The sequence below is a fragment of the Thermobia domestica genome, chromosome 1 (genome assembly GCF_964235325.1).
Source record: "Thermobia domestica chromosome 1, izTheDome1.hap1.1, whole genome shotgun sequence".
Classification (NCBI taxonomy): domain Eukaryota; kingdom Metazoa; phylum Arthropoda; class Insecta; order Zygentoma; family Lepismatidae; genus Thermobia; species Thermobia domestica.
In genome coordinates this window covers 75,976,691-75,997,926 of record NC_137454.1, presented here as the reverse complement: position 1 = coordinate 75,997,926, position 21,236 = coordinate 75,976,691, and the positions used below count along the sequence as shown (strand labels likewise).

The following is a 21,236-nucleotide window of genomic DNA, read 5'->3' as shown; positions in this document are numbered from 1 at the left end:
AACAGCCAGATAACAGGCCACAGAACTGAAAGGTACGTCCCAGGATTCACCTGGTAAGTGACTGCTGAGGATGTCCTGAAGCGGAATTTTAAGTCGAGACATCCCGTTTCGAAGCGAGTCCACTAACCATTTATATGCACCCGCTTTCTAAGTGCTTATTTGTTTGTTTGTTCAGGAAAAGGAATACATTACATCAATGGAAATAAAGTGATGATTTCTACTTACATCGCATATGCACAAGACTATAGGGACAGAGATGACCGAAATATCGTGAAAATGAAATCCTAAATAGGAACAATGTTGCAGAGTAAGGTAAGGTTTTGTTTTTTTGTTTCAAAGTTCAACTCCTCCGGGGCTTTTTCTGAAAGGAAAAACATATAGTGTCCACTCTTCTACAAGAAAAACTGTGGCAACATTGTCCCTCTCCATGTGGAAGAAAGTGTGTGTTGTGTGCGTGGAAGTGTGTTGTGGCTCGCAGAAGAGCCCTTTCTGAGTGAGGGTATGGAGAAACATCCTTTAAAGCTGTCTCCGGCTTTACGTTGTTCCCCGTGTCTACGCATATGGTCACATTCACGTCTACATTTTTCTAAATTTTATAGAGGTAGAGGGACTTATACTGTAATATTTACCTGAGCAAGACAATCTCCTTAAGAGATGAATGTTCGTTTGAAAAATAAAATAAAAACGAGCTGAGATCATAAAACCTATTCATACTGCGAGATTGAACGCGTGTAAACTTTACCTAAACTTTATATACTGAATAAATATTTTCACATTTATTATTTAGTAACAATTGTGATTCTTACCTGGTAAACGTGAACATGCTAAATAATGTGGCATCTAAATAACATGAATTATGGTGACCCTGGATACCCCTGTACTTTCCACACAAAGAATCGAGGTCATCGTATTGACTGATGGGTTTCACCATCCCAGGAATGGCTGGACAATCCAACTGTCCGAAAGCTGAGAAAATAAAATAAATCCTTTATAAACATAAGGTCATCTTTCTAAAAGATTTCCAATTGCATTCTTATAAAAGTAGTTTCTCTGACAAAACAACATTCCAATATATTAATGCATAAGAAAAAATTTTTATTTTTAATTATTTTCAAAATATTTTTATACGTAACATTATATGTACACATATTACATTTCTGGTTAATGAAGTTTCTAGAAAAAAATAGTATATACAAAAGTACTAATACATTTAGAGAAACATCAAAATTAACATATTTAAAACAGCAAACAGTAAAAATTAAACATAATTTTGGTACTATATAAACCGACAATTGTAGAAACGAAGGATAACACATGATGATTAATAAGTGTTTCAGTCCTCTGTACTTAGATTTTGCCATAATCCCAGTCACACAATAATAAACCAAAATATCATTTTATACTGTATATGTCTTTGAAGTAGCAATTATTAACATTCAGAAAATGTTTATATTTATTTTAGATAAAAAATTTCGTCTAGCTTGGGTGAAGATGGGAAGGAGTTTAATATGCTAATGGCATTGCCTCTTTGTATGGCTAGGCTTATCCTTTGTGTCAAAAAGTAACCACTTCTAGGATCTCCTGATTTATTAATTAATTTTGATCCTAATTCCTTTAGAAACATTCTGGCTTCTTTGCTAAAAACGCCCATTGTTTCCGTGGCAAACGCAATAAAAATGTGATCTTCTTTAAGTTTTGAATATTTAGAATGTTTCCGCATACACGCTGTCTCTGCTGCACTTCCCGCTTCTTCACTAGTTGACGTTAAGTAAGATGGGGCAAAAGTATCTACACATGTTACATCCCATACTAGACATTGACCCCTTTTCCAAGGTGTCAAAGTAATTCTATCTGGCCGCTTATTGTCATTCCGATACATTCCTGGTGGCTCTAAAATGTTAGGACAGTCTATACTGGTGAGGGTTCGTTTTATTATTTGATTTAACTCACTGTGACGTGAAATTCTCCCTCCACTTTTGATGCAACTTAATGCGTGTAAGCCTTTCTCATCCATCCGACTTTGACACGCACATGTGAATTCATAGCAAATACTAAGTCCTAGGCGTAAAGCTACACATATTTGAAAAATATTTGTTTCTAAAAATGTTCCGATGTTTTTAGAGGGTGTGGCTTGCAACCATGCTCCAGACTCTTTTTGACGTAGTGCTTTGAGGCGAGCTGAATCAATGTCATTTTGCGAAACTACCTCGTTTTCAGCTATCTCGTTGATTACAATTTCATCCCATTTTCTTTGCGACTCCTTTACAACCGGAACTGTGTTGTAAATGCCTCTCCATATTTCTAATGCCTCTGTCAGATGAGGAATCTTCACTTCGTCAACTGGAATATTAAGAACTTTGGAGACGAGCGACAACACCCCATAAGAAGAAGACAAGAATGCAGGGAGACTCAAATCTGAAACTTTCCGTACCCCTAAACCTCCTAAACGAATGGGTAAGCTTGCTTGTGCCCATTGAGTTTCATTTAACTTATAATTAAGTATTGATTGCAGACACTTTTTCAAAATGTCATCTAGTTGAAAAATTTTAGTTGGCCTGAACCATGTTGGAACGGTACGTAAAAAATAAGTCAATTTAGGAATACCTAAACAATTTTTTAAAAGGAAAAAGGCTATATGTGCTGGTACTTTTTTCAACCTCTCGGTTATTGTTTTAAAACTATTTAGATGATCCTCCAAACAATTATCATATCCATCTTCGTGTAGTGGTGCTCCCAATAATGATATCTCATTAGTTAATATTGTTCGTATTCCAGGTAGCACAGCTTGAAATTGAGCTTCAATGATGGGATCTGGTGTTCCCGACGTAAAAAATAGCTCACATTTTAATGGATTTATTTGTAGTCCTATCTTACTTGATTCCATGAGTAAAACATTTAAGTCGTGTATGACTGTCTGTGGTGATCCACCTAAAGTACCATCATCAAGATAAAAAACATTTAGTTTTGAACGTAACGTACTAATTATTGGGTGAATTGCTAAACTAAATAGCATCGGTCCTGCAGGATCACCCTGTTGACCCTGTTGCAGGAAATATATTAATTATTTCATGTAGTTTTATAACACAATAATTTTCATCCTAGGATCAATGAAGTGAAACTTACTACAATTTTGGCTAAATAAAAAAGAACCATTATTACTATACTGCGAGCGGTGATAATAATTAGAAATAACGTAAGTAAAAGGCTAATAGTTCCTAGTGTATGGTTTGTGTCTTGCGGTGACTATTAGCCTTTTACTTAGCGTTATTTCTAAAAAAGAACAAAGATTCTCAACAACGACCTCGCTTGTCAGTAATTTCACAAATAAATTAAAAGGATTGCTGTTTTAAAGTAAATTACAGATTCTAATCATGAGCTGCCTACTGAAGAAAAAATAGCGAAACATCTTTTAAAAGTGTAATTATACAAGAGAACTCCAAATTGTGATAAATATATAAGAGAATTCCAAATTGTGATAAATATACAAGGGAATTCTAAGTTGTATATTTACATGCTTTTTAAACGTGAGTTTATTATGATTATTATTCGTATTATTATTATTTAGTATGTGCGATAACAATGAAGTAACGCGTATCTTATCTGAAAGCTACATCAAAATTCAGCGAAGTTAAAGCTACCCGTCTTTATTCCATGCATAAAAATTTGGCATATATTGGGTTTAAAGTTATTCGAGTGTATTTACTTACTCTTCACTTTGGAATCATGTAGGTTCTGTGCTTCCATGAATCTTCCATCTTTCTGGCACTGATTCAAACTAACAAAAAGAGCTTTCTTTGGAGCACATTGAAAATATCGCCGACCATTAAAGCTTCCGTCGGTGCATCCGATTAATTCCTCTTCCTACGAAAGAATTAAATTAAGTTAGTAAAGACCCATACATGATATAAATAACATTTCTCTTGAGGTTTGATAACTAAAAGTAAGTACCTACAAATACCACTATCTGTAATTGTATAGTTCTTTCTTTCAGGCTCCACATACAAATCACAGTTTTTGCTATAATGTGGTTAAGTATCTTTTTATATCTTAATAGCTAAATTCTCGATATAATCTTATACTTACACGAACATTACAAATGAAAATATATACGCCAAGGAACAAAATCAGTATTTTAACTCATACAGCGGATACACAGTTACAAACGAAATAATGATTTTTTGAGCATACAGTAATTTCTCATGCGCCGTGAACAAGCAAACAACATATCCACTTCGCAATCACACTAAAAAAAACGTCAATATTCTCATGTAAAAGAATAGATAAGTTATCTCGCCACTTGATAGTACTTATCAAATACTTCTTATCAAAACGGAAAAGCAGCCAACGGAAATTTCTATTGAATGGAACTGTGTCTTCAGTCTCACTATACCTGATATTAAAAAAGCGATAATCTCTACGAACCATTACATCTTGCTTATATAAATCATTTACCAACCAATTACAAAATAAAACTTGTTATTAAGCAATTCGATAATAGATGAAATTGAAAGAAATAAGAAACTACAAGAAACTGAGATGAGGTTACAAGGCTTCGTGTCAACCAATCTGTCAGTTAATACAGGTGAATTAAAGTTGTAATTACACTCCTTAAAACAAGATTAGAAATTAGATTTCTGGGCTGTCGGCATCTATAGCCATGTTAGTCCGTTGCGTATAAGAAATGGGGAAGGAAGGATGCAGCCTAACACCATTATGGTAGGCACCACCATTTGCCTGGCATGAATAAGGAAAACTCAAGAAAACCACTCAACATGGCTGGCCTAAAAAGTTTACCAGCGGGAATCGAACCCAGCACCGCTCGCACCAAAGGCGAGACTGTTGGCGACAACGCTACACCAAACCACATTCCTTAAAATAGTAGTTCTGTAATAATTCAACATATAACATCTCCAAGTGAAATGAAATGAGTATTTTTATAATCAATCTAAACAACAAACAAGAATTTCAAGGAAAACACGTTCCGTAGTAATCATATTTAATAAATCCCACACAACTTCAGACAACTTCGTGACATATATATGAGGGCTATTTTTCAGCCTCCGATGGAATACGAAACAAACCTGAATACAGAAACTTCATTTGACATAAACCAAAGGTTCACCCTCTGGTACATCTCTACATTGCGATTAAGGCACGCATCATAGCTTAGCACGAGTTTTCTTACGTCCACTGCAAAGAAATTTCCTGCCTGATCACTGGGCCACTCATTCTCTCTGGTTTTCTGCATCTTATGATTATGAAACTGCTATCCTCTCAACCACAGCTTCAATTCACAGAGGGCGGACTTAGAAATTTCAGAAATCGAGAATCTACGTCTTTTACGAACCACGTGACTCACGCGCTCAAATAACTGTATCGTAACGAACTTCCGCCGTTTTATTTATGCCGATGCGACTTTTTGTATTAATCGCGTATACAGGTACCATTCATTAAGTTCTCATAGTAAACCTTCCATATTCGACGATGAAATAAAGCCGTATTATGCTCGTCCGCCTGGCAAAAGCAAATTGCACAACGTAGTCCACACTTGGCGGACACTTCCATTGCATTAGACATTTTCCCACCCCTTCTTCCCCCAATGTCTGACCGGCTCAATCAGCAGGTTGGTAGTGGACGACATCCCAATTAACAAATTTCCTTTATCTCCGTTACGTTATCACAGGTGGTTCTCTTCTACTGGGTAACCGTGAGTTGAAAAAATAGCCCTCGTATACTATCCACTTGAGTACAAGCACACTTTACTTTAACAGATCCTAATTTAAAAATAGTTCAAAAAAGAAATATACAGTCTTAATAAGTTTGCAATTTCCAATGCCCCTGTACATATCATACGTAAATATACAACTTTCGAAAGTATTTCAATGAAATAATAATAATAATCAAAAGCAGTTAACCAGGTCTCATATGTGGAATCTAGTATTTGTCTGCTGAATCTGAGGAAAAAAAAAATCCTTCATGCGAGATTCGATCCGCGAAACTTCTGATTGAAAAGAGGCCTACTCTTAATCTACGTAGATCTGTTGTATATTAAAAAAATCTAGATGTGTATAAAGAATAAAAATAACACTTATGGAACAAATACAGTACTACATATTATCGGTAATTATTACAAAACTAATATTTACCATTTCTATCCCAGCAACTTTCCGACTTTTCTTATCTTCTGGAAACGTTCCAATCCAACGTATTACTCCGTACTGTGGCACACCATTGACTAGAACTTCTACCACTGATCCCATCCCTAAGTCTGTAGGTTCTGGTGGTCCATCCCCTGGTTCTGGTGTATCGTAGTAACTACTTCCCCCGCTACTCAAAGATGGACTTCGGGTATTTGGATCCCTCAAATCTATATTTAAAAGAAAAAGACATCAATACTGAAAACTTAACAATAAACACTTATCAATTCAAAATGCAATGCCAATGAATGATTAGAATCAGAGAAACGATCATAAACATAATCAAACTTTCAGCAAGTGCAAAACGAACCTCGGAAAATCGCTCATTACACACAAGATTTAAAACGCTACTTTTTAATAAGGCTATCAGAGAATTCTGATCCCAAGTAGACTACGAATCGACTATTATGATCATTTCTCCGCAATTTTCAAACTTAGATACAAACTCAAGTCACTCACTTGATGGATTAGAGAAGTCCAGAAACCAACTAGAGAAACGAAAAGTCGGCACAGGATCTTACCTTACGCTCACATAACTAGGGTTATTATTATTGCCCATCTCTCTGTGTTACTTTATATTGTCTAGAAATTTTGGTTTACCCAAATTAATCTGTCCCACGAGATTTCCAATTAGATCTCATGTACATGCGCCTATTTTCAATTCCAGAGACTCTTACTCATCTTAGACGCCTCGAGGTGGCTCAAAGGTAGGTATACAGTACTGTGCCGAGCAGCTCATTGCATTTCTTATTGTTATCCATCAGGTACACTTAGTTTCTTTATTATTTGTTCTCAGTTTGTTTTTACTCACATCTTAAGCTCGGAAGAGTCGAAGCAAATAAACCCATCAACTAGAATGTTATACTTGATCAATGCAGGGGTGTATACCTACTTTTGGGCCACCCTGTAGTACACATCGTGAATTTCCGAATTATGCAACTCCCTCCATTAATTACTTATGATATAACACTACTAAGATCTGAAATTATTATTTTAATAGTATTTGTAACTTGTTATTTTTCATCCTTATTTCAATGTCCAATTTATTTCGTACTCTTGCATTAACATATTTCTTGATTTAAACTTCCGTGTTTTTCCTAACTGTGCGGAGGTTGTATGTTATGAAACTGTATTCCAGCATTCCTACCCTAGCTACGATAACGAACACTGCCGATGTCACATAAATTGTTCAAGTCAGACTTCCCACTCTTTCAACCATTACGACCTTCCCGCTCGCTTTTCGAGCTATCAAAATAATAAATAAATAAATAAATAAATAAATAAATAAATAAATACAATAGAAAATAAGTCGAAGTGTAGACAAATTATGGATACATCATCTTAGCAAAAATTTGAAGATTCATATTTACACTAAAATGTACAAAGCAATAAAGTAATTATATTACCACTATATATTGATATTTTGTTTTTATTGGTGGGTTCTTTAATATATCCTTCATAAATTAATAAAAATAATCAATATTACTTTATGAATGATATAAGTGATTATGTGCTCAAATCTATCACTGTAGGGTTCTAACAGACGTCTTTTTCTAGTATAGTCCCTAAGACTGCTTCAATTGCTTGAATAAATTAACCCTGTATTAAAATAATAATTTCAATAACTTACTAAATAAGTATTTCTTCCAGCAGTAGCTGCTTCTGATAACCTGCAAAATAATATACCAATCCATACACGTTCTTCTGTTAACCTCCGAAAGCAACAATCAACTGGAAAGCGTGTAGTAAAGCACAAGATTTTTTCTTTTTTTTTTGTTTTGTTTTGTTTTGTTTTCCCTACCTCAAAAGAAAACTGGGTCTCTTCGGGTAGAGTGACTAAAGCGTGATACAGGGTTCAATTCCCGGTTGGAGATAGTTCTCACATACGAGACCAAATACTGGTACAAATCCCATTCTGAACAGTAGATTTAGTCTCATATAGCCTTGGGGCTGAAAACAACTGTCAACCAACCAAATAAAAAAAGAATTCTTCCATGTAACTTATTTTATTTCGAAGATAATGACAAAAGAATATATTTGGGTGGGTATATTATTTTCTAGCATTATATATGCATGAGTACTGTTTAAATACGAAAAATAAAAATCAATTTCGAAGAATTTTCGTGTAATAAATTTGCTACAATTTTAGCACTACATAGGCATTACGTACCTATATGATAAATATAGTCAATAAATCTGAACAATGGCGCTTATCTGAGAATTTTACGACCATGTTTGATTTCCGGTGAGAGCTCATGTGCTTTGGACCCCACGTTAAGCTATACGTCCGGTCTTATACAGCTAAGCTACGTGGTGAAAAGAGACTTGAACTCCAAATCAATCTCCCTCGCAGGTACCCATGAATATTATGCACAGCAGAAAGAGTTAATTAATACTTCCATATATGTTGTGAAAATAAGCAAATACAAGATTTCTGTGTTCTAAATATTATATCACATACACAATGCTACCTACAAAGTTACTCCGAAAATTCACTAACGTACTGAAGAAGAAAAGTTAGATGATAAAAGAGAAAAAGTGCAGTCACAGATGCACCATCATATTATGTTAAATACGTATGAAATTTGTATACAAAATGAGTAAAAATGTTTCAAGGAATCACCCAGACTCACTTTTAGGAGAGGAATTCACTAGTCATGATAACTGCATCTCAAAGAGAGAAGGCCAAGTACACAAAACTAATACTAAGTAAAAGAAATATATGGGGTTATACAGTACATGATGACGCATCATATGTACACGAATACTCACGGACAATTTCACACACCAGTTAAAATAAAGCTGCACAGATAGGGGTAAAAAGGAAGTCATGCACCTTCACATACAGTTGCTCTTGACCCACCCTCGAAGTCTGGCAAATCTTCAAAATTAAGATCCTCTGATAAGTCATCATCATCATCATCATCATCACGATCGTGGTACAAATCCACAGAGTTATTCCAACTGCTACGTTCTAGGATGCACAGGGGTATATTATTAATCATAGCACACATTTTGTTGCATCTAGTATGTCCTCTCGTTTACCACTCCGCGATATTTTCACCATAACACAGTATGCATATGTGTACTGCGTAGATGTTAATGTTTTTTCTGTTTACACATATTTTTGTTGCTCTCAGTTGCACTTTCAACTCAACATTGCAACAACAAAAATCCACAGTATCGATCGTAAATACTACAAAATTCGATTTCGTCACATCATCTGACCCATCAGAGATTATCATCAATCACGAAATTCTTGTCATTTTCACTTTCCTGCTTCGGAATACAGAATATATATTTAAACTCGCAAAACTTTCGTTAAGTTGGTTAACAGTACCTTCATGTTTCTCTCGCTTCGACACGTGACGCACGCTCAGCCCAGTCAGCTGGGCTATTTTAAGATTCCTCATGCGTATTTTTAACATGGGAAAAAACAGTGTAGTGCGTGGAAGTCTAATACGCCAGGATACAGTTCACTCCACTCTCGCTCGCTATTTCACTTCCTCATTCACGACAAGCTATATAGTACACATATGGGCAGTAGCAAGTGTAGGAGGATGATCAAGCTTGAACTTCACTCTCCCCCCATGTAATGCTATTTTTATCTCAAACCACTGATAATTACGTGTATTTTCGTGTGTTTTCTAATTTTCAGTTACAAATACTTACGAATGTGCTCGTTCCTAAAGAATATATATTAATGGATTATAATATTAATCAAGACCTTTTCAGCCTACAAAAAGCTCTCGGCGGCCAGATGGCAACCATTCAACAGGATGATAGGTGTTCAGCACATCATGTCGGGTCGTCTTCGCCCACAGACCGCTGATCCTTAACTCCATTACCTCACGATACTGACTAAGTCCACACCGAATTATAATATTATCAAGAATCGAACACGAGACCATATACATACATTAAGATCCATGCGGTACTCATCAATTACATAGGAGCTCTACTCACTAAATTTATAAATTATTTCGTCTTTATTAAAAGTTTTTTTTTTTTTTTTTTTTTTTTTTTTTTTTTTTTTTTTTTTAAAGCACTATTCTGAATTAGCATAATCATAGTTACACGAATATTGATCGTGAAATCAATGTATTAAGCAGTACAGGTTCATTATCAGATTAACTTACGAAATTGATTAGGTTTCTTTATAGCATATTCCATTTGAGTAATAGATCATCGCAATTTAATGTGGCTTCTAAATTCTATACTCAACTACTCTCTTCTGATAAAATATTTCAAGCTACAACTCTTTTATTCAATATTACCTAAAACATTTCTAATCTCGTGTAAAATGTGCGAAATTAAATACCGGGGAACATCTCAAATTCCAATATAATTACACGTCATGGACTTACCTACCATGGCGGCACACTAATGGATGTACACGTCAATATTTTGAAGGAACTTACTTGAGTATATTTTGCAACTTTCTAAGATGTTTGTTTGGAGCTCCACGTATCCTTTACGAATCAGAATGTTTGAGATTTGAACCTACAATTTACCAAGGAATACAAAATACATGCGCTATCACCGGTAATCAAACCAAGTTCTCTTGTATTAAAGGCGAGAACGCTAACAATTTAACCAAGAAAATGTATCTTTGTATCTTAGAATTGAGCTCTTAAAAAAGTTAAAATACGATGAATTGAAACTAAGTAGTTCTATGTAGTACACACGACCTTATGTTTGTAACGATGATTGGTATTTGAAGATAAATTGTTCTAACTAGCACACTTGACTTAAGGAAAGACTTCAGCCACGTGTAAGTAAATTCTTTGTATTTAGAAACTACGCATGACATAGTCCTATACTTAATTTTCTTTATTTTCTTCAAAAATTGTTCCTTATCTTTCAAAACAGATTGATGTAAACGCCTCATCAATCCAAAAAGTATATATTAAGTACTTACCATTCTTCTTACTTTGTTCATTACTTGGATTCAAAAAGCCATCGGTAATTTCAGAAAATTGGTTACTATCACTATTAATTTGCATATTATTTAGTTTCACGGGTTTCCCATTAGGTCCTACACCTTTCGTTTTCCGTTTCGCTTCCTCTTTGTTAATTTTGTCCTTATTTTTTTCACTGTTCTGCCAAAGCACTTCAGTATCTTCTGCACAATTATTTTGCACCTCCTGATTCAGAGATGGTCTCACTTTTAACTCAGTTATTCTCTGCTTGGAAACTCTATCATCAAACATACTGGAATCTGGAATGTTCTCTGTTTGATAAAAGTCTTTTAATTCAGGATATGAATGTTTATTGGAAGTAACACTTGGTTTCGCCGTCTCATCTTTGCCCTGTCGCTGATGACACTCCAACTTGTGGTGCAATGAGGAGTGATTACATTGATTATCTTTTAGAATTTTGTTTTCTTCTGTTCTTGGTGTCACACTACCGATATTTCTAGTTTTAGTCACTTTAGCTGTGTTCTCTGTCAGATCTAGTTCTAACAAATTATTCCATGTTGGTGACTCCGGATGCCTTGATCCATGCGAAGAAGGACTTGGTAAATTATTAAACTGAGATAACTTCGGTAAGCTATTAAAGTCTTCAATTAACCTCAAGTCCTTAGTCTTTTCCTTTGCAGACACTGTAACAAGAAGAAAAACAGTATTAATTTAAAGGGATGGGTTCAATTTGTATTACCATAAATTTCGCGAGGATATCGAAGACATCTACCTAAAGTAATTATTTTCCAACGCACAACTTCGAAGTAAACACACAAAATAATTTTTAGAAAAATTCTCTGTCTATTTTTTTTATAGAATTTTCACAGAAAAAAGCCAATACATACAATCTTACATATACTAGTAACATGTAAATATTCGTTTATTTATGAAGTACTTTATCGTAATCCACTGAAAATATATTCGACCAAATGACTAAAACTGTAACACACTATTTAAACTAAGCACATAAAATGAGTAAAACCAGTTATTAATACATTTTTTTTCTCTCTTATGGGGCGTTTACACTTGGTCGATTTAGTCGCACGACTAAATCGACTCACTGCATTTGCCACTAAATCGAAGCAACTAGGCCGAATCAGATCGATGGATGTGTTCAATTATTTCAATCACAGAAAATAGAACGTCTTTCAATTCAGTTGCCAGCGATTAGTCGCCTTCGATCAACAAGCGATTAAGTTGAAGTCCCGTTTACACGGTCGATTAAGTTGAAAGTGGCGTCAATTCAACTGAATCGAACGCAAATCGACTAAGTGTAAACGCCCCATTAGTGTCATACACCTCTGTGCTATTTTTAATGAACAGTTGGTTATATTGTAAAAACCCGTTCATCAACATGCTCTAGACAAATTTAGCAAGATTATTATTATTTTACATATGTAAGTGGATTTTAAAAAGAAAATAAGAATTCAATTTATTTGCACGCAAGATTATATAATTGCTTGCAGAACTGACTACCCCTTAATAAAATGTATATTACGAGGGAATATCAGAAACTAAGGTTACAAAAGGCCGATATTTCTGGAGTTTCGTCTGTTATAAAGGAATGAGGAGTGTGCGGTAATTTTAATACATGGATTTGGCAACTGCCCAGAATTTCAGCCACCCGCCACTACGGTGCTAGTTGTAGGTAAACACAAAAGGTAACTCGTTTGGAAAACTTGTGTCGCGAAGAAATTCGCTCAGTTATTCGATTTTTGTAGGTAAAACATGTAACTGCGGCTGAAATTCACCGGAAGCTGGTAGAGATTTACGGAGACACTGTAATGTCTCGTTACCATGTTGCAGAATAGTATCGAAAGTTTCGCCTGGTAGAGAAAACGTCGCCGACGAGGAGCCCAGAAAAATTACCACGCTGTTGAAGCAGTTTTACTGGGACATCATAAACCACCCTCCCTACAGTCCGGACCTCGCTTCAAGCGACTTTCACCTGTTCTTGCAGTTGAAGGAGCACCTATGAGGCCGTCGCATTGCTTCAGACGAGGAGGTGAAACACTTCGTAACAACGTGGATGAACACGCAAGGACAGGATTTTTACCAAGAGGGAATCTTCAAACTCATCCCACGATGTGACAAGTGCCTCAACCGATATGGAGACTATATAGATAAATAACCTAATGTATGTATTATCTGTTAGCTGTATTGGTTATATGAAATAATATATGTATACCCGTTTCACTGCAGGCTTCGTAACCTTACTTTCTGATTACCCCTTGTATTACTATATCTGACAATAATTTTGTAACAAATGATCAAATGTGATTGCATTCAGCTCTTAGTAATTTACATAAAATCATGATTTTTGAAAGTAAGAATGAAATGATTACTTAAGTCACTCGATTCAGTACGATGATAATGTCGGAAAAATATATAAGATATTACAAACCCAACTCTGAAGTAATCTAGAATAGATTTATATTCCTGTTACATCGAAGTACGTAACAGAAAACCAGGCAAGAATTAAAGTATACATCAAAATTTCACAAGTTAAACCCTATGGAAATAAGTCAGGCCTTTAATCATTATTATATAATTAACTCAACAGATTCAATTTCTCTGCTTCTGAAGTAAGAGTAAAAAGTCTACAACACAAATGTTTTCTTCCTACCTGGTGTGGAATGTTTTTCAAAAAAATCGTCAGCTTTCACAAGCCCCAACAAAGGAATAAATGATGCATGCTTTTTCTTTGCTTCGAACAGTTGCTGTTTCTTATACATCCCACATCCTGATCCTACGGGGTTATCCTGAACAAACAAAGAGCATACGAAATATTAACAACAATACGTAAGAAGCAAGATAAACAAACTCAACAACAGATTATTTCTTCATCTTCTAAAAATAAATTATACAAAACGGAATATTTATATATCTGTAGTAAATGAAATGAAAGTCTTAGTTTTGTAGTTACTTCAACTACTTGGAACAATATTATTAGGTCGGTGTAATCGAAATGTACGACTGACGTGTATCAGTTTCAAAAGCCAATAAAAACAACAATATATGTTAGTCAAACTAGTCTCCAGCTGCAGCCACTTTCCTTGTTTTTATGTACAATTAGAGAAATGCACATTTCCACGCGATGATTCATACGATTGTGGAACCGCTGGACGACAATAACACGGTATAAGTCCAAGTCGCCTGCAATTGCACGAATATTTTTCCGAGGGTGCGCTTCCACAGCTTCCTGAGTTGCACATCAGAACATGCTGTTTGATTTTCGATGTTATGCCACTGGTGCGAAATTTCAGAAAATCAATGGGGATATGGTGTCTTCATCCACAATTCCTTGCCCAAAGCACTGTTGATGTTTTTCGCAGCTAGACGTGCAGAATGTCCTAATTTAAACTCGTAAATGAAAATCACTTGCAATTTTGTGTACTCCATGGTGCACTTTTACACGACCCTGTCAAATAACACTGTCTTTTGACTGACTGGGCACCTCAGCCTGTTTTCTGAACATATAGGGCTATGTAATTTATGATGTACATGTGATCTCGGCCCGTCCATTAGTTTTCATTACATAAGACATAAAGATGGGCATTTCAATTGTTCCAACCTAATATATTAATGAAAATCGTCAATCGCAGCAATTGAAAGTAAATTTACCACCTGTTCAAGCCTTAGTGGCATCCTATTTTCTCATCAATTTCGTTCCACTGAATGGACAAACATAGTTTTATGGACATGAAATATGGAATCACAAACAAAACCTGCTTGTCTACAATTCACCATAGTAAATCTGTAGTCCACATCGACGCTGAAATATAATCCTTTCTCACATAAATTTCCTGTAATTTCCGGATACATTTCTGAAAATTAAGTGTGTGTGTAAATAGATATCATAATACTCGCTTTATTTTTCGTTTATTTCAGGAGAATGTTACGACGGCACTTGCATGTAACGCCAGTTACTTCGTCCCTATTATTTGTTACTGTACATAGAAAATATATATGTCACTGAATCCTTTAGTATGTTACTAACACAAATGATTCAAATTTCCTTACAAAAATGAAAGTTTAACTGCAATTTCGGTAGAAAATCAATGTTCAAGAGAATAAGTAATTACTTACAAACTCTACCCCTGCTATCCATTCATCAGGTGGTGTATGGCCTGGCAGATGACCAAGCCAGCGAACAACTCCGAACTCAGGTCCCTGATCACTAAGCCATACTACTCTGTCCCCCAATTTCAATGGTGGAGGGGGAGCGGATGGCTTCTTATAGTTTTCTGACGTACGATCCACCAACTCATTATTTTGGTTTCCATCTGGAAATATTGTTGGAGAAAAGGAGTCCATATTAGAATTTAACCATAACATGTTGAGTGCTGCACAATGTTAAGGAAAGAAAAAGAACTATCAGATATCCGTCAAAGGAATATGTAATTTATAAGCTACATGCTACCCTCATTTACGAAGAGATCTTCTCTCCGAGTCAATAATTCATGACATGATAAGACTATATGACTCAAGCAATACAGCATAAATACCATAAAATACAAAAACCAAAAAACTATGAAAGATCGAAAGAGCATAGTTGTATCTCTTCGATCCAATAATAACTGGTGAAAATAGTATATAATAAGTACAAGGGATTTTCAGATAATTATTACATTATAGATGAAAACTACTTTGATTTTATTCTCAATATTTTGATTGGAGTTGCTCCTGATTGAGTGAATAGTATTTTTACTCATCGTGCGAGAGATCCGGTTCAATCCCTGGTAGGTGGTTTAGATCCCACATTAAAATGTAGGTTCAGGTTTCATAATATAATCCGGTACTGAAAAAAACGTTAAACTAAAGAAAAAAAATCAGAGTAATCTTCTGTCTCCAAAATTCGTAAACTCACAATTCAATTTAAAATTCATAAAATTTAATTTTGAGCAGTTAGCCCGCTTCTCATTTTGCTCTTTTCTGTGCTCTCATCACAATGGTTTGATTGCTGGTAAAAGTGGAAAAAAAAGTTTCGAGAAAGCTGTTCACTGTCAAATGAGAATATACTAGCTACATTTTTTTTAAATACTGGATAAACAGAATTTAACACTATAATGTGTGTCTTTCTACAAGTCACATTAACCAAAGTACCACGGAAATCAAGTTTATACCAGAAAATGTTGTAATGGTCGTTTATTCAATATTAGAGAAATTATTCGTTATCTGAATAACGAATAATCGAAGAATCCATATATTCTCTCTCTCTTCCTTATACTATAAGAAGTCTGGGGGATGATTTCGACGCTATGACTAGCCGAAAATTTGCGAAAAGAATGAAAAAGCAGCCATAAGTAGAGAACATGTCGGATCAAATCGGGCAAAAGAAAATGTCCAATATTTTCAGTCATAGATTCCATAAATGCACAACTGGATGTGGTGCAGGGGCGGTGCAAGTGTGACCCTCAAAAAAACTCGAGAATTCTTGGGATATTTTATCAAAACCTAAATGAGAAAAATATACAATTAAGTACAAAATATGAACGAATGAGTCATTGTATATCGTTCAAATTAGAAAAAAAACATTTAGAATTCGAAAGAAGAGACTGAGACGTGTTTCACTGATTTACTTTGTCTCAGTACAGAATACACTCTCGGTGGAAGAACTGAAACGAACCGTAGTACTTAATGTTTCCGATTATGCCTTTTAGATTAATCGAGACGCATGTTAAATGAGAGCTAATTATCGCAAAATAATTCGTGGAATGAAAGCGTAGGAGACAACGGGGGACCTCGATGAAACTGACGGACTCGATGTTATCCACCACAAACTTCCATGATCTGGGATCGAACGAGGGACTCCTTGCCCCAGAATTGAGCGCTCTATCATTGTAGGGGACCAGGGTGGCTCAATGGTAGAGCGTTAATCTCTGGTGCACAGGGTCCTTAGTTCGATTCCAGCTCGCGCCAAGTGAACTTTGTGGTGACAAAGACCGTGTGCGTGGGTTTCCTCGGGATTTTCCCGTTTGCTCCCACTTTCTTCATTTCACCATTTCATCCATTTGTCATCATCACCGTTTCCTTTACCCTAGCCGGCATATTCGTGAGACGTAATAAATATTTCATTTTCATTTTTCTCTTATCACTGTGGCACGGTGTCCCCACTTTTATTCCGCTAAATTTATCATACGAGTAAGCACTGTGTGTGACAAACCAATGTACAAAAATACTGATGCTTAATTACTGTGCATTTCGTATCTTAGTTTCCGGAAACGAGAAATACGATTTTCTCGATCATTAATTGTCAACCGGTGTGTCAGTTTCCTCAAGGGTCCGCTGGTCGCCGTTGAGGTGATTTATAATAATTTTATTATTATTGTTCTTATTTGTGAGGAAGAAGGACTATCAAAAAGGGGATAGTAGTTCAAAAGGCTGCGAACTACGATTCTAAGTTAGTTGGAATAACACGCAAATCGTATTAATAGGTGTAGAGATATAAAGAAGATTCGATTTATGAGTCTTAAGCAGTCCTACTGTGGATCATGAAATGATTCAGACAGTTTCTCATTGTGGATGGACGGGGAATTAGAATTCTTCGATGTCGAAGTAAAGAAGCTCATAGCCAAATCGCAAAAACATATTGTAGTGGCAGGAGGCTGCGTCGAGAAATAGTACAGGTAATTTCAATTCATATCCGATAAGGTCTAGACACTAATATGTGAAGATATTTAGTGGGTGCCCTTCGTATTCGAGTATTTCACATTACGATGTACAGCATTTAGCAAGAGTTTTACGATCAACTGTAGTACAATACCTACAAAGTCAACAATAATGAACAAAGTTGTACTGCTTTATCATGTCACAATAACTATTTCTTAATCTGTAAAACATTCAGTGAAAGGTATTTTAAATTTGGAAGACACTGAAGAATTCTTGTGACGACGCCAGCTTTAATTTCTAGGTGGAAAGGGAGGGTTTGTGGCAATCATAAGGCAGAAAAATTTGGAACAGCAACTTTTTCTATACCGAAAACGGTGTTTTTTATTACTTGATCTACATTGCAATATACGTTTGGGAAGCAGGCGTCGCCACCAGGAATGGATGCTCGTCCTTCTTGCCTCTGTGGCGCTGGCACTGATTCTCAACTTTTACATAATTCAGTGCATCGCAAACTTATTAGGGCATAAAAAGTAGAAAGGCAAAGCGAAGGAAACGCGGCTACGAAACTTCAACTAGGGGAACTTGCAAAAGTAAGAGAGAAACGACGACAAGGGAACACGTAATAAAGAAAGTAAAAGTGTCGGTAAAGGTTCAATAGTGCATTAGTTCAGGAATACCGCGTGTCTATAAATTAGTTACACAAAAGTAAGCACTTATTGTGAAGAAACTATATCGGTAACAGTAATGTTTTGTACCTCCATAATGACTATGATGGATTCTATAATTAAACAGAGAAAATGAGAAGAAAGAAATTCAAGTAGTAGATTGTTTGTAGGGTAGAATACATTCTTAATAATTACACTTACAAAAGCAGAGAAATTTCACGCAATATGCATATTTTAACATTTTTCGTAAATGGTAAGTCATACACTCAACGAATATCCTCCGAGAGTGTACTTTTTACTGAGACGAAGTAGATCAATTAAACATGCCTCTCTCTCGTTCTTTCGAATTCTATCAGTGTTTTTCTATCTTAAACTATGTATTATTTGGTCTAGGCATTAATTCGTGCGGGTGGACAAGAGATGGTGCAACGAACGGAGCGTCCCACAGTTCCGTGTATCCACACATGTGTTGCAAACCCCTGTCATCGCGTATCGTTCGTAGTATAGGCAGTGGATTAAAGCGTCAACAACACCAGTTTGTAGTTAAGTGAACATGGCGCAATTTGTGCCTGATAAAGTGTTTTTGCGGGGTGTCCTGCTGCATTACTTTAACATGCAGAAAAGTGCGACTGAAAGTCATCGTATTTTGGTGGAAGTGTATGGTGACCATGCTCTAGCTGAGCGAACGTGTCAGAAGTGGTTTGCACGGTTTAGAAGTGGTGATTTCGGCTTGGCAGTCCAAGAGCGAGCTGGACAGCCAAAAAAAATTCAAGACGAAGAATTGACAGCATTGCTCGAGCAGGATTCGTGTCAAACGCAGGAACAACTTGCAGCAGCATTAGGCGTTGATCAAACAACAGTCTCCAAACGCTTGAAAGCCATGGGAATGATTCAAAAGATGTCACATTGGGTTCCACATGAATTGAAAGACAGAGACGTTGAAAGACGAAAAACCATTTGCGAATTGCTGCTTCAACGACAGAGCAGAAAGGGGTTTCTGCATCGAATTATTACGGGTGATGAGAAGTGGATCCATTACGAGAACCCTAAACGAAAAAAGGCCTGGGTGAAACCAGGTGAACCAGGTCCATCACAATCAAAACGAGATATTCACTGTGCAAAGGTTATGCTGTGCATATGGTGGGATATGAAAGGTGTGGTGTACTATGAGCTGCTGCAACCGGGTGAAACTATGAATGGAGAACGTTATCGATGACAAAATGCGTTTGAAGTAAGCTCTGGCCAGAACACGACCAGAATGGGAGAACAGACATGATAAACTTATTGTTCAACATGATAACGCTCGCCCACATGTCGCAAAACCGGTCAAAACCTATTTAGAAAATGTCGGATGGGAAGTTTTACCCCACCCGCCGTATTCACCAGACGTTGCTCCTTCGGACTACTACTTGTTCGATTGCATGAACAACGATTTGATTGGACAGCGGTTTACTTCTTCAGAAGATATCGAAACATGGGTCTCTGACTGGATCGCTTCCAAGGATGAGGACTTCTTTCGCCACGGAATCCGTACATTGCCTGACAGATGGGCGAAAGTGGTGGCTAGCGATGGACAATATTTTTCTTAAGGTATTTATGTATTTTGTGTTTGTACTACAGCTTCAATGTGTGCGTACCAACCGCACGAATTAATTCCTAGACCAAATACAATTTTTGTTCGTTGAAATATTGTACTTGATTTTTGTTTATTTTCCTCATTCAAATTCTGATAAAATACACCAGGAATTCTTGAGTTTCTTTAGTAGTCACCCTTGCGCCGCCCATGCACCATATCAAATTGTGCATTTATGGAATTTACGACATAAAATAATGGACACTTCATTTTACCCGACCTTGATCCAACATTTTGTTCTTCAGTTATGGCTGTTTTATGCGTTTTTTCGAAAAATTTTCGGCTTGTCACAGCCCCAAAAGGAAGTATTTCTACACCCAGTTTGGTCTACGCCTTTTGTCTTTATCTTGGTGTTAGGAACCACCTCCAAAACGTTGTTGGTGCTGTTTTGAAACACACTATATACATTGCCGTGCAGATTTAACAATGTTCCCGGTTTGGCTCCAGCTTCGTCACCAAGCCTTGAATGCAGTGTTTAGATGGTTTACGGCGACCACCGAAACGTTCTAAAAACAGCTGCTGACATCTCTTAAAGGAACCACTTATCCAATACTGTTTCATAAGAAACGCGCTCTTTCACAGAAAATCGTTTTTTTAACTTTTACGTCCCACGGTTATGCCGGTTATGCTACAGGAGATGGTGATGATGAGAGATGAGTGAAATGGTGGAATGAATAAAGTGGGAGGAAACGGGAGAACCCGGAGAAAACCCACGAGCACGGTGTTTGTCCACCACGAAGTCCACACGGCGCGTGCTGGGATCGAACCAGGGACCCCAAGCACCGGAGGTGAACGCTCTACCACTGAGCCACCGCGCCCCCACGCTCTTCCACAGAATATCGATACATCGTCCGAGTCAAGCAGCACCGGAAGAACCAAGTCGCACGGTACGCCAGGGTACACTGACACATGAGACCTACATATAGCTCGCGGAACATCATTGTAGAGACCTGCACGGGCCGGGCTTGGGCGGGCCGACACTGTTATTTCTTTAGGCCGGGCCGGGCTTGGGCTGGCCGACACTGATTTCTCTTCAGGTCTAGCCGGGATGAGGCCGATCAATCGCAATTCTTTAACAATTATTGACTTTCGTTAAACGATAATTGGAATAATGCCAAACGTTGAAGAAGTGTGTCCGTGAAAAATGTTACAAAGAATGCAATAG

The 21,236-nt window shown here is 36.6% G+C and overlaps 1 protein-coding gene across 2 annotated transcripts in view; it reads right to left on the bottom strand.

Moving 5' to 3' along the window:
- The window catches only part of CYLD (ubiquitin carboxyl-terminal hydrolase CYLD), a 120,559-nt gene that overhangs the window by 15,638 nt on the left and 83,685 nt on the right, over positions 1-21,236 (bottom strand). For both annotated transcript variants that reach the window (XM_081759655.1, XM_081759664.1), the window contains 6 exons: positions 15,251-15,447; positions 13,788-13,923; positions 11,119-11,802; positions 6,147-6,367; positions 3,708-3,861; positions 807-966 (listed from right to left, as the gene is read on the bottom strand). In XM_081759655.1, the coding sequence (XP_081615781.1) occupies positions 807-966; positions 3,708-3,861; positions 6,147-6,367; positions 11,119-11,802; positions 13,788-13,923; positions 15,251-15,447 (1,552 nt within the window). The remainder of the gene's footprint in view (positions 1-806; positions 967-3,707; positions 3,862-6,146; positions 6,368-11,118; positions 11,803-13,787; positions 13,924-15,250; positions 15,448-21,236) is intronic.